At 38.6% G+C, this 13,261-nt stretch overlaps 1 protein-coding gene across 2 annotated transcripts in view; it reads left to right on the forward strand.

Moving 5' to 3' along the window:
• LRRC49 (leucine rich repeat containing 49) overlaps positions 1-7,193 on the forward strand; it is a 128,688-nt gene extending 121,495 nt beyond the window's left edge. For both annotated transcript variants that reach the window (XM_029239428.1, XM_029239429.1), the window contains 2 exons: positions 681-834; positions 6,506-7,193. In XM_029239428.1, the coding sequence (XP_029095261.1) occupies positions 681-834; positions 6,506-6,709 (358 nt within the window). In that variant the 3' untranslated portion in view covers positions 6,710-7,193. The remainder of the gene's footprint in view (positions 1-680; positions 835-6,505) is intronic.
• Positions 7,194-13,261: the final 6,068 nt, after the last annotated feature.

The raw sequence follows: 13,261 nt of genomic DNA on the forward strand, positions 1-13,261 counted from the left end.
TGTGTGCTTCTCATTGTGGTGGCTTCTCTTTTTGTGGAGCATGGGCTCTAGGCACATGGGCTTCAGTAGTTGTGGCGCACAGGCTCAGTAGTTGTGGCCCGCGGGCTCTAGAGCTCAGGCTCAGTAGTTATGGCGCACGGGCTTTGTTGCTTCGCAGCATATGGGATCTTCCCAGACCAGACATCGAACCCATGTCCCCTGCATTGGCAGGCGGATTCTTAACCACTGCGCCACCAGGGGAGTCCCTCCATTCCATTTCTAGCTATGGGCAATACTACTGAGCTGTGTAATAGAATTATGAACTATTTGTGTGATTTATAAGATGTGTAACTAACATGTTTTATGGGATATAAAGACTTTGAAAGTTTGGTCTACTACATGTGTAATTAGGGTTGGTCCTCTGTGATTCTTTAAGTTTTTTTTTTTTTTTCGAGTTTTTTCACTTTAGAAATGCTTGAGACATGTTTTTGTTGATGATTGGTAGTTGTGAAACAAAAGAATTTGAGTTGTATAGCTTAATTAGTAGAGAGATTGGGGTAGTGAACTGACTTAAAAAAACTCAAACTCATAAAACAGATATTCAAAAAAGCATATGCTACCCTCTAAAGTCAACAAAAACTGGACATATTTTCACAAATCACATAAGTAACTCTCTAAATCTCTTTACTGTCTTTCTACAGGAAGAAGCAATTCCGGTATCTTCTAGAAACGAAAGGGAAAAAACCTGGTATTGTCAATGAAGAAAATAATGATAGCAAGAGACTTGTGGGAGAAAGCACAAATCGTGCTACACTAAATTATACCACAAGAGACTTTTATAATGAAAAGCTAGAGGTAAAACTGTCATTATCTTTGGAACCTATTGTCTGGATAAATCCCAAATGGCTTGAGACTTGTACGTTTCTCTCCTAATCAGTTAGGATAACCTTTTTTTGTTCTGGAATGTTAGCCAGCCTTATATACAGGGCTGGGGACAGTAGGCACCAAGACATTAGGGGGAAGTAGAACCCATAGTTTCAATATATTTAAGCAGAAAAAAAAAAAGTTCAAAAGAAGTAGGTACCAAAAATCTAGACCAAAGTAGGTCCAGATCTCTCTGAATTAAGAAAAGTGATATAGGCTTGCTCTGAGTACTTAACTAGCCTGTGCTGGACTGGCAGAAGACAGCAGAACCTCCATTTCTGTTCTCTTTGCCTAGGTCCTTGATGTTTTAATTCACTATTTTATTCTCCTACACCATTACCTTCTGTGTTCTTAGTCACATCATTTTAACCTATTCTGTTTCCACTGTAGCTATTTAGACAGAAAAGCTGGAACCAGTTCTTTATTCCTTTATGTATTCAGAAGTTTACTGAGGGAATATTGTGTTAGGGTACTGCAGAACTACACAGAAGAAAACCATGCAGTGCCTGCCTTGATGGAACTCAGAGAAAGCTGAAGAAACAAGTCATCTAAATAACAATAGAAAGTTAAGATTCTACAAGAGATTTTGAGGGGACTAAGTGGTGTGTGTGTATATATATATGGTATGGGTATATATACGTATACACAAAATGGCCAAACATTTTTCAAATGTTTTATAACAGCTGTGAGATTCTTTATTCAAACCATATTGTAGCTGGAAACTCAGTATTGCAAAAGAAAGCAAAACAGCAGAGCTGTTCTTGTTGTAGATGGAGTTCAGAGCTTTATTTGATTGAATCTTCTATTCTTTTCCTTTCCCTCACTTCACCCCCAGTCCTGAAGCATCTTTTCTGGAACCCATGGGGCTCTAAGGATTATAGCTTGAAAAATACTTGAGAACTCAGTGCAACAATATTTTTATAGCATCCTGAAAAATGTTCAGATTCTGCTTTAAATTTTTCTGGTGAAGAAAGGTTGCTGCTTCCTGAGGTAGCTGCATATCACTGAACAACTCTAACAGTGAAGAAATTCTTACCCATGTTAAGCTGAAATCTGCCTCCTAATAACTTTCAGTTAGTGATCCTAGTATTGCCTTACGTAGAAAAGAGAACAAGTCTTTCTTATGAAAACTCTTCAAATACTTGAAGTCAGTTCCTTGAGGTCCTCTCTATAGTCATACTTTCATTCATTCAAAAATCATTTGTTGAGCACCGATCGCACATAATACTTGGGCTGTAAGAAGTCACTGTGCTTATCCTCATGGATCTCACATTCTAATGGGGGTGATAGACATGTGCAGGGATAAATGTAAATCACTACATCAAGAGAGTAGAAGAGGGATAGCTTATCCTGATCAAGAGAGGCTTTCTAGAGAAGAAGCTTCCTGAAATCTTAAAGGATAAAATATAGCTATATGATAAAGGGAAAAGGGCATTTCTAGGAAATAGCACAGTACGAATAAAAGACATGGAAGCATAAATTAGATAAGGAGAGGGCCAGGAACTTTAAGCAGTTCACTGTTGTTGAAGCACAGAGACTGAGGTAGATGGTGTTAGAAGATGAGACTGGGAAGGTAGTAAGAGGGGAAAGAGATTGAATTTAATCCCTTGGCAAATAGGAGCTTCCTGATGTTGCGCAGAGGGAAAATGAAAGCCAAGCTGGCAGGATTATGAGTCCTTGTCTTCCTGAAAGCAGTCAGTTCTAGGAGTCAAAAATTAGTACTGATTTCAATAAAGGACATTTAGAAAAATATCAAGGAGCTGCTTGCAAAACAAGAACAGTTTCATAGAGAAATCTACCAACTCTTTAAGGAACAGACAATTCCAATAATTCTTGAATTGTTCAAGAGTATTAAAAAAGAGGAAAACTTTTTCACTTTTTAAAGTCAGACAGTGTAACATTGAATCCAAACCTTCCAGGACTGCACAGAAAAAAGAAAAGCCAGACCAAATACCTAAAAATATTGATGATGCAAAAATCCTTAAAAAATTATATCAAGCAAAATACAGCAGAACATTAAATGAATAATGAAACATTACAGCCAAGTATGGTTTAGTCTAGGAATGTGAGAAATATTCGATATCAGTAAATTATTAATAGATCTAAGGTAAAAATTTGTGATTATTTCTATAGATATTCAAAAGGCATTTCATACAATTCAACATCTGTCCTTAATTTTTTCAACTCAGTAAATAGGATAATTAGAAATTGGATAGATAGCTGTAGTAATTAAGGCAGTATAGGAATAGATACATAGACCCATGGACAAAATAGCCAGAACTATCCCACGTATACAGGAAAACTTTCTACAGAGAGCAGGTATTGCAGACTAGTACAGACAGACTATCTAATAAATGCTACTGAGGAAATGGAATATCAAATCAGAAATAAATACAGACCCCCTACTTCACACCACACAAGAAAAATTAACTCCATATCAAATAACCCAAGTATGAAAAGCAAACCTTTAAAGTTCTCATTTAAAAAACAGATGAAACCATGACCTTGATTGGGTAGGCTATGATTTTCTAAAATCCCAAAGGCACAAACTAGAGGGGAAAAATTTGATAAATTTGGCAGTAGAAGTCATTTTTAGTCAAAACAGGGATAGTTTCAGTGGAGTCATATAAGCAGAGTCCTGATTAAAGTGGTTTGAGCAGTAAATAAGCAATCAAGAAGTAAAGACAGCGAACGTTGACTACTGTTTTGAGAAATATGAAAGGGAAAAAACTTGAAGCCACATAACATTATAGAAAGAATACTACACCATTAGGAGACTTGGATTTGAGCCCATGATTCCACCACTTATTTATTGCCTGAAAGACCTTGCCCATGTCCCTTAATCACCTTCTCTCGACTCACAACCTAGCATTCACCACTTCTTAAAAAATATTTAAATCACTGCAACACAAAGTGCTCATTCTCTCTCCTGTATATCCTGAGTTGTTAAAGGAATTACTTGAAGTAATTTTCTCACAAATCAGGGTAAGCAGACCCTTTCATTATACATATGACATGTATAATTCTGTTGCTTGGTAGTTGGTCATTCAACCTCCTGACTCATTCTAAAAAACATTTAAGGGGCTTGCTTCCCTGGTGGCGCAGTGGTTGAGAATCTGCCTGCTAATGCAGGGGACACAGGTTCGAGCCCTGGTCTGGGAGGATCCCACATGCCACGGAGCAACTAGGCCCGTGAGCCACAACTACTGAGCCTGCACGTCTGGAGCCTGTGCTCCACAACAAGAGAGGCCGCGACAGTGAGAGGCCCGTGCACTGCGATGAAGAGTGGCCCCCGCTTGCCACAACTATGGAAAGCCCTCACACAGAAACGAAAACCCAACACAGCAAAAATAAATAAATAAATAAACTCCTACCCCCAACATCTTAAAAAAAAAAAAAAGATTTAAGATGGACGGAGAGCTGAAAGGGACTTTAAAGAATCCAGTCATGTTCTTAGACAGGTAAGGAAAACTGGAAACTTAGGTGAACTACTGAGGCTCACATGGTGAGATCCTGACTGAACTGCCTCTAGAACTCACACCTTCTGATTCCTGACCTTGGCTTCCTTCACAGTATATCATGCTGTTTCCTGAAGTCTTCTTGACCACCCCAGCACAAAGGGCTCTCGCTTCTTTGAACAATGATTGTATTTGCCATCTAAACATCTCATTCAGCACTGATTTACTGTTTCATTTCTTTCAGTTAAGCTTTTAACATGTGTAGGCCATTGTTGATCCCTGAATGGTGAGTGATTGCATAGAGAAATCTTATATGTCATAGGAAGATTTCCAAAATATGCCTCTGTTAGAGGAAGTTAGTGACACTTGGGACTCACCATTAATTTATATTAATTAATCAAGAACCTAAAACATATTTTGTTGTTTTATAAATTGTAAAAATTTAGAAAAGGAAGAGAAATAGAAAAAAGGAGCAAAAAATACTCATTGTCTCAATACCCAAAGACAATCTTAATGACACTTCAGTATATTTTTTTATTAATTTTCTATATATTTTTGTAACTTTTAAATGAAAATTTCAAACATACAACAAAGTTGAAAGAATTTTACAGTAAACACCCAATACCCAAACCTAAATTCTACTCTTAGTATTGTACTGTACAGTGTACTTCCTTTGTCACTTATCTATGCATTTACCCATCCTCTATCCATCAACAATCCACCTTATTTTTGAAATTTATTTTAAAGTAATTGCACACATTACCACACCTCTCCCTAAATAATTCAGCATGCAGGTCATTAGAGTTCAGTATTTCATATAGTTTCTTATTTTGAGGTAAAATTTATATACAGTGAAATGTAAATCTTAGGAGTATAGTCGCTAAGTTTTGACAAATACATACACTTATGTAACCCAACCTCTATCAAAATTTCATCTTGTACTTTTCTTTTTCCACTTAACATTATAATGTAAGCATTTTCCTTGTGATTACAAATCTCTGTAGTGTGATTTTAATGGCAACATTTGTTGATATTTTAAATTTAACTATTTTAAAATTATTTTGGTGTTTTGATTTGAGTTGGAGGTTTCAGTATATCCTTTTCCAAGTAGTTGAACCTATTGACTCATTGACATTTATTATTTCTTTCTTCCTCCATTTATGTGAATTGCTTCTTCTATAATTCTGATTATCTGATCAATTCCATTGATTTTTTCCATATATATATTATGGCACTTTCCATCATCATGCCTAGATACTCAAAGTATCAACAGCCGAAATAAATGTTGAATTTTTGCATTAATCAAAATGGCTTTGTTTCAGCCTCTAGGATGATATCGAGGCCCAGTGCCCCAGTAGCCTCCGGCCCAAAACCTCCTCTGTTGTGTTTTGAACCCAGGTTTTTCATTTGCAGACTGCCAGACCCAGAAGTTGAGTGGGAACACTGTCTCTTCTGAAGGCCAAGTTCTGGGTCCCAGGCTTGTATATATGTCCTCTTCCTCCTTGTACACTTTTCCCAACTTTGTCCAAATGGTCTTGGCCGCATAAGTCAGTGTAATGCATCACTACATGCTTTCCTAAAATACAGAGTGAATTCAGAGTATGGATATTTCAAATATGTATATGGATATTAACTGACCTCATACTAATTAAGAGTGTCAGCCTCAGTGCCCTGATATATTTACTACTAGAAGTCATGAATCTACGCATTCAGTTAATTTGTGTGAAGTAAACTACTTTCACTGAGAAAGGAGAAAGTATATCGATGAAGAAATAGTTGTTATGATCCAGTGATTCCAATAAAGAAACACTTTTCTTAACTGTAGTTTAAAAGCTTTATTTCCCCCCACAATTAGCAAATGGGTTTCATATTAGTTCACCTGGAAGTTTTCTTCCTACAGCTGCCAAGAAATACATTTTTAACAGAGCTGTCCCACGGAGGTGGGAGTGGACTGGAAAGAAGTGAGCTCCCAGTTGCTGTCTTTACTCAAGCAGAGCTCTGTGTCCAGAGTGTCTAGGAAAGTCTTCCTGCTATGAGGGGTGGGGGTCAGAATAGATTATTTCAAGTTTCTCTGGTTCAGGTAATTGTTGCTTTGGTTTTGGGATTAATTATGATTGACTGTAAAATGTTCTTTTTTTAAACAGGAAATAAAGGAAAAAAAGAAATTCTGCAAGATGTATATCGAGGATCTTGTGAAGGAAGCCACAGAAATCAACATGAAAAATGAGGCTTTGCAGAAGCTTTGGCCACAGATGTTCATTGAGCTTGTTAGGGACGCAGTCATGGAGATCCGCAATAAAAATTCCTATATGAAGCTTTGCCTACAGCAGATAACTGACCAAAAATAGAAATGGCTTTTAGTTACAGTTGATTTTTGCAGTTTTATGTTTTTGAAGGTTGAAAATATGCAGGTTAAACATGTTAAAACAACAACAACGCTATCCTACAAACTAGAAAGACTAGCGTCAAAGCATTATTGCCTACTGTTCTTGTTGTTAAAGGTTAGGAAGGAAAGAAGGAAAGAGTGGGAAAGGGAGGAGTCATTTCCTATGTATGTTGACCAAGCAATCTTTGGGAACTAAGCAGTCTTTAGAGATAGCCTGGGCCTTGAATGGGCCCCGCATCTTCAGCTCTTGCTTTTAACTGGTGCCCCTGCTATAGCCCAAAGCACGTAGTGTTTGCTCATGGTTCAGCATGAGTTGCTTCTGTCTACTTTCAGCTGATAATTTTTAGTTACTTGCCTCTTTATTTTATGTCATTATTTCAAAGCCAAAAAATGTTCTTTTTTATGAGTGAAGAATAAACTTATTAATAAATTAGTTTAAAAGAAAATGTGTTTGCCTCCTTAATCCGGTCAGAATTGTCATATTTATTATATGTTTCTCTTTAGCTGAGTGGGAGCCCTTCTCTTCACTTATATAGGAAGAGGCCTCATTATTCTAAGGATGCATCCTCAGGGCACCAAAGGGGGTCCTGGGGGTTCACTATAGGCAGAAGATATGAAAATGAGTCAAAACTGGAACAGGAGGAAAATGCTTTTTCTTAGGAGATCCTGAGTGTATGTAAAATGTGGTGACTAATCATTAAGTCTGCTTCTCTGAATCGTGTTTCTTTCTGTTGTTAGCTATTCTAAGGCTCTTTTTTTAGGTAGGCATGTATACCTGTACCTCAAAATTATTAGTGATTTATGAGTGAAAGTTTCTAATTTTTCTAATTCCAGTTGAAGGTCAGACAGGTAAATAAGATGTAAGCCGGGTGTTGTCATACTTCCTGCTGGTGAGGAGGGTGTTTGGAGCCCATTACCATAGCCAGAAGTGATACAACTTTAGAAACACAATCTTACAGGCCAATAACTAGGAATTCTCCAATTTTCTCAGATTTTACCAGGCAACTCTATCACAGCAGGACCACCAGGATGTGGGAAAATGAGAACAGAAGTTACGGGACAACAAAGTCGTACGGAAATGCTCAGAAGGAAGTGAGGTAAGCTGCCTTTGCAGTTCTAAGAAAGGCCTACATCCTTAAGAGCTCGTGGTCACCCTCCCCCAAGAAGGAGTGCTGAAGTTTAGGGGGTTAGCATGATGTTTCAGAACGTAGCCTTTTAAGTGTCACGGTCCTGGGTTTGCATCTCAGCACTTCAGCTCCCAGTTTAGTGACCCATCTGCACCTCAATTTCCTCATAATAGTACCTACCTCATAAGATTGTTCTGAGGATCAAATGAGATAATGCATTTAAAGCATTTATCATAACGCCTGGAGCAAAGTGACCACCCAGTAAAAGAAGCTGTTCTTCTTCTAGAAACAGGTTGAACCACAGAGTTGGTGCCCCAGGACAGGAAGAACTCAGTGTCTGCTGATAATCCTCTGTCTCTAAATTGAAACTTACGGACCATCTCTCATCTGTCTGGTAAAGGGTGATCTCTCCCGGGGTCTCTGTCTTATTTGGTAGAGAAATGAGACCTACCTTGAGGGTGATGTTGAGATGAGAAATAAGAATATCTTGTTCGTGGGCTTCTAGGAAATAGGAGAGGCAAGAACATGTGACTCCTCAGGCATGTGGGGAATGGTTGCTCGCTCAAGGCCAGGCAGGTGAATGCCTGGCTGTTTCAGAAATGACCTGTCTAGCTTCCTGAATGCTGCCTCTCCCCTAACCCTCCCACCCCTGATGCTAAAGAGACTTGACCCTCACATTCACATGAATTCTTGGCCCTCCGCAATCCTCCTGGGTATTTAAGGAACCGAAGGTCAGCACATGCTGACTTGGCAGAAAGCCTACGCGCACTGCTGCCTCTGCCCAGACCACCTGCTTCTGGCCTTCTCGTTCCTGAAACCAAACCTCCTTAATGCCCCAGCTTTAGTCACTTGGTCTCTCATCCCTTTGTACCTGAGCCCCCTCTTGACTACCCCCACTGCCTCATACCGATTGATTTCTACTACTTGAATCCTTATTTTGCCTGGTCCCAAACTCCCACTGGCTGTGTCCTCCCATATAATTCTTGTCCCCAGCAGCTAAGCTTCCTCCCTACCCATGCTTGCTGGAGTTGCTGGGTGAGAATTACGCCCAGATGAAAGGACAAGGGGACCTGGGTCTACTGTGGCTGGAATCAACTGAGGGCCCTATGTTGCTACTGGTGATCCCTGGAACAAGTTGTCATCTCTACTTGGTACTTTCCAGGATCTTTGGGAAGGGGGGCGAGATACACAGCCCACAGTCTGAGACTCTCAAGGCTAGTATGTTCTGAAGGATTGCTTTTTTCCGAAAGGGATCTCGAGCAGAAACAGAATATCGCCTCAAAAGCAGAAATGTCCAGTCTGTGCCATCTGGTGAGATACTGTCCCCCATGTTCTGGTTCAGCAGTTAGGTTGTTACGTGTGCTGTTACATCTGGGGATGGCTACTAAGTGTGCTGTTGGATCTGAGGCTAGCTAACTGTGCTACTGTCTGAGGATGGTGCTGGTATCAGCTCCCCACTTCCAGAACTTCACTCCACTAAAGGCCTGGCACGTGAGATAGTGAAACCTTACCCTGCTCCTGATCTACTCCTGACGAGGGCAGGGACCACAGTGGATTCATATTCTCCTCCACTGACTAATAATAATCATAACAACAACTAAGATTTATTGGGTGGCGTCTTGCGTTATTCTAAGGTCTTTACATGCATTGTCTCATTTAATCTCCCCACACTGTGATATACATGTGCTATTACCCCTATTTGAACATTAGAAAACTGAGGCAGAGAGGTTAAAAACCTCACCCAAGGGTATTTCAGCCAGTAGATAGTAGGTAGGACCTGCATTCATAACCATTGTTAGTCTTAAGCATCTGGCATCTGAGTAAAATAAATGAAAGAATGAAAAGAAAGGAAGGAAAGGAGAGAAGGAGAAAAGAAGCAAAAAGAAGAACCTGGCTAGTTAGCAAGGCAAAAATGCAAAATAGAATACAGAGATACTGCTCAGGAGAGTATTAAGTTAAATCTTGAAGAACAAAGGTTAGTTTTCCTAACCTGCTTTTATGGGTCAGCTGGAGATGGAATGGTTACTGTTGCCAAGAAGTTCAGAGCCAAGTTTGAAACTTGATCACGGTGACTGTGGTTAATCAGTATTGGTGGAATATTTGTTATCTTTGATCCTGATTTTCTACTTAGGTTTATGTTTTCCTGGCTCATTGTATGTATCTTTTGTTACAAGCTACCTCAAATTCTTTCTGGAAAGAGGGTAAGGATAAATAAATGAGCTAAAGTATACCCCAACTCCAAAGAATAAACTACTCCTATATTTTTGGGCAATGAAATACTTTACAGTTTCTCTTCAGGAGACAATGAAATTATTAATTCCTTACACCAGTCTCTCTAAGCTTGAGTTATCAGAGAGTTGACTTCTTTCTTCTCTTTGTTTATCTTGAAATATATCAACATGCAGAAATGCAGGTAGAATAGTATGTCAAATAAATACCCTGTATCCACCACCAAGCATAACAGATATTAATATTTTTCCACATTTGCTTCAGATTTTAAAAATAAAACATCACAAGTAGAAATGGAGCCTCTGTGTACCTCTTTCCCTAGAGGTACCACTATCCTGAATTTGATGCTTATCATTCATTCATGTTTTCATACGATTCCTATTTATGCATACACGCATAGGGAGTTCATTGAATTGACTTATATTTTCATATTTTATACAAATAGTATCATGCAGTATGTATTTTTTGCATATTTTTTTTCCATTCAGTATTCTGTTTCTGAGTAGCTCTACCCAGAAACGTAACTGATGGGAGTAATTCTACTTTCTTTTTTACTGCTGTTTGTTATTTGGCTGTATGACCAATGCATGATTTATATATCCATTTTCTTGTTGGGGGGCATTGAGTGATTTCTGGTTTATAACTGTTACACACAATGCTGCTTTGAATATATGTGCTCACATGTCTTGAGTTTTGGGGGTACACAATTGGCAGTGGAGTTTCTGGGTCATATGCACACATTCAACTGCATTAAATATTGTCAAATTGCTTTCTGAAGTCATTATCAGTCTACACTCCCACAAGCAGAGAATACAGTTCAGTTGTTTCACATACTCAATGACAATTAGATTTTTTTTAAAAGTCTTTATTGAATTTGTTACAGTATTGCTTCTATTTTATGTTTTGGGTTTTTTTTTTTTTTTGGTTGCGAGGCATGTAGAATTTTAGCTCCCCGATCAGGGATCGAACCCGCACCCCCTGCATTGGACGGTGAAGTCTTAACCACTGGACCACCAGGGAAGTCCCGACAGTTAGATTTTAATTTTTGCAATCTGATGTGTTAATGTGAAGTATGTGTGTGTACTTGATGGTGGCTTTTGCGCCGAGAAGAGATTGTTCAAGACCTTTTTTTTTTAAAATACCTTTATTGGAATATAATTGCTTTACAATGGTGTGTTAGTTTCTGCTGTATCACAAAGTGAATCAGCTGTACGGATATATATATCCCCATATCCCCTCCTTCTTGCGTCTCCCTCCAGTTCTCCCTATCCCACCCCTCTAGGTGGTCACAAAGCACCGAGCTAATCTCCCTGTGCTATGCGGCTGCTTCCCCCTAGCTATCTATTTTACATTTGGTAGTGTATATATGTCCATGCCACGCTCTCACTTCGTCCCAGCTTACCCTTCCCCCTCCCCGTGTCCTCAAGTCCATTCTCTACATCTGCATCTTTATTCCTGTCCTGCCCCTGGGTTCTTCAGAACCACTTTTTTTTTTTTTTAGATTCTATATATATGTGTTAGCATACGGTATTTGTTTTTCTCTTTCTGACTTACTTCACTCTGTATGACAGACTCTAGGTCCATCCACCTCACTACAAATAACTCAATTTCGTTTCTTTTTATGGCTGAGTAATATTCCATTGTATATATGTGCCACATCTTCTTTGTCCATTCATCTGTCGATGGACACTTAGGTTGCTTCCATGCAAGACCTTTTTTTGAAGGTGAAATTTATATACAGTGAAATGCACTTAAGTGTAAAATCTAATTAATTTTGAAAATATCGTCAACATCCCAATTAAGATATAAAACATTTCAATCACTTGAGAAAAGTTCTTCTAGTCTATCCTTGCCCTCCCCTATGAGCAACTATTTTTCTAATTTTGTTCACCATTGATTGATTTTGTCTCTCCTAGAACTTCCTGTAAATGGAACAATACAGTATGTACTCTTGTGTCAGGCTTCTTTTACCCAACATATGTTTTTGAGAATCACTCATATTGTTTCATGTATCAGAAATTGATAATTTTTTATTGCATAGTGTGAAGATACCACAATTTGTTTATCCATTCTATTGGGTTGTTTCTAACTTTGGGGCTATTATGAATAAAGACATTTTGTACAAGTCTTTTGTTCAGTGGAACTACTGGGTCAAAGAATAGTTTTAAGTTGGACTTTATAAGGAATTGCCATACATGTTTTCAAAGTATTTGTATAATTTTACACTCCCTCCAGCAATGTATAGAGAGTTCTAACTGCCCCACATATTTGCCAACATTTGTTGTTGTGAGCCTTTATTATTTTTAACAATTCTAGTGTGGCTTTTTCAGCCATCTCATTGTTGCTTTAATTTTATTTTCTCTGATGTCTAATGATGTGTTTGGTTTTTTAAAATTTTATTTATTTATTTTTGGCTGTGTTGGGTCTTCGTTTCTGTGCGTGGGCTTTCTCTAGTTGTGGCGAGCGGGAGCCACTCTTCATCACGGTGCGCGGGCCTCTCACTGTCGCGGCCTCTCTTGTTGTGGAGCACAAGCTCCAGACGCACAGGCTCAGTAGTTGTGGCTCACGGGCCTAGTTGCTTCGCGGCATGTGGGATCTTCCCAGACCAGGGCTCGAACCTGTGTCCCCTGCATTGGCAGGCAGATTCTCAACCACTGCGCCACCAGGGAAGCCCCTCTAATGGTGTTAATCATGTTTTTATGTGCTTTTTAGTCATTTTTTATTTCTTCTTTTGTGAAGTAAATGTTCAGGTCTGTTGCCCATTTTTAAAATTTGAATTGTCTTTTTATTATTGATTTATATGGGTTCTATATATGTTCTAGGTAAAATACTTTTGTTTTGAATTATGATAAAGTCAATGCACTGATTTTTCTTTTATGGCAAGTGCTTTTTGATTTTCTCTCTAAAGTGGTTTGCCTGCCCAAGGTTTGCAAAGATATTCTCCTCTGTTTTCTTCTGGAGGTTTTATAGTTTTAACTATTACATTCAGTACTATTATCCTCCTTGAATTAATTTTTGTGAATACTGTGAAGTAGGGGTCAAACTTCATTTTCTTTTCCATATGGAAACCCAGTTGTTCCTGTATAACTTGGTACAGAAAAGTTCCTTCCTCCCGTTGAATTGTCTTAGCAATTTATTGGAAAATCAATTGACTTGTA

This window comes from Monodon monoceros, unplaced genomic scaffold (assembly GCF_005190385.1).
Source record: "Monodon monoceros isolate NGI ecotype Baffin Bay Population unplaced genomic scaffold, NGI_Narwhal_1 Super_Scaffold_21, whole genome shotgun sequence".
NCBI classification, from domain to species: Eukaryota; Metazoa; Chordata; class Mammalia; order Artiodactyla; family Monodontidae; genus Monodon; species Monodon monoceros.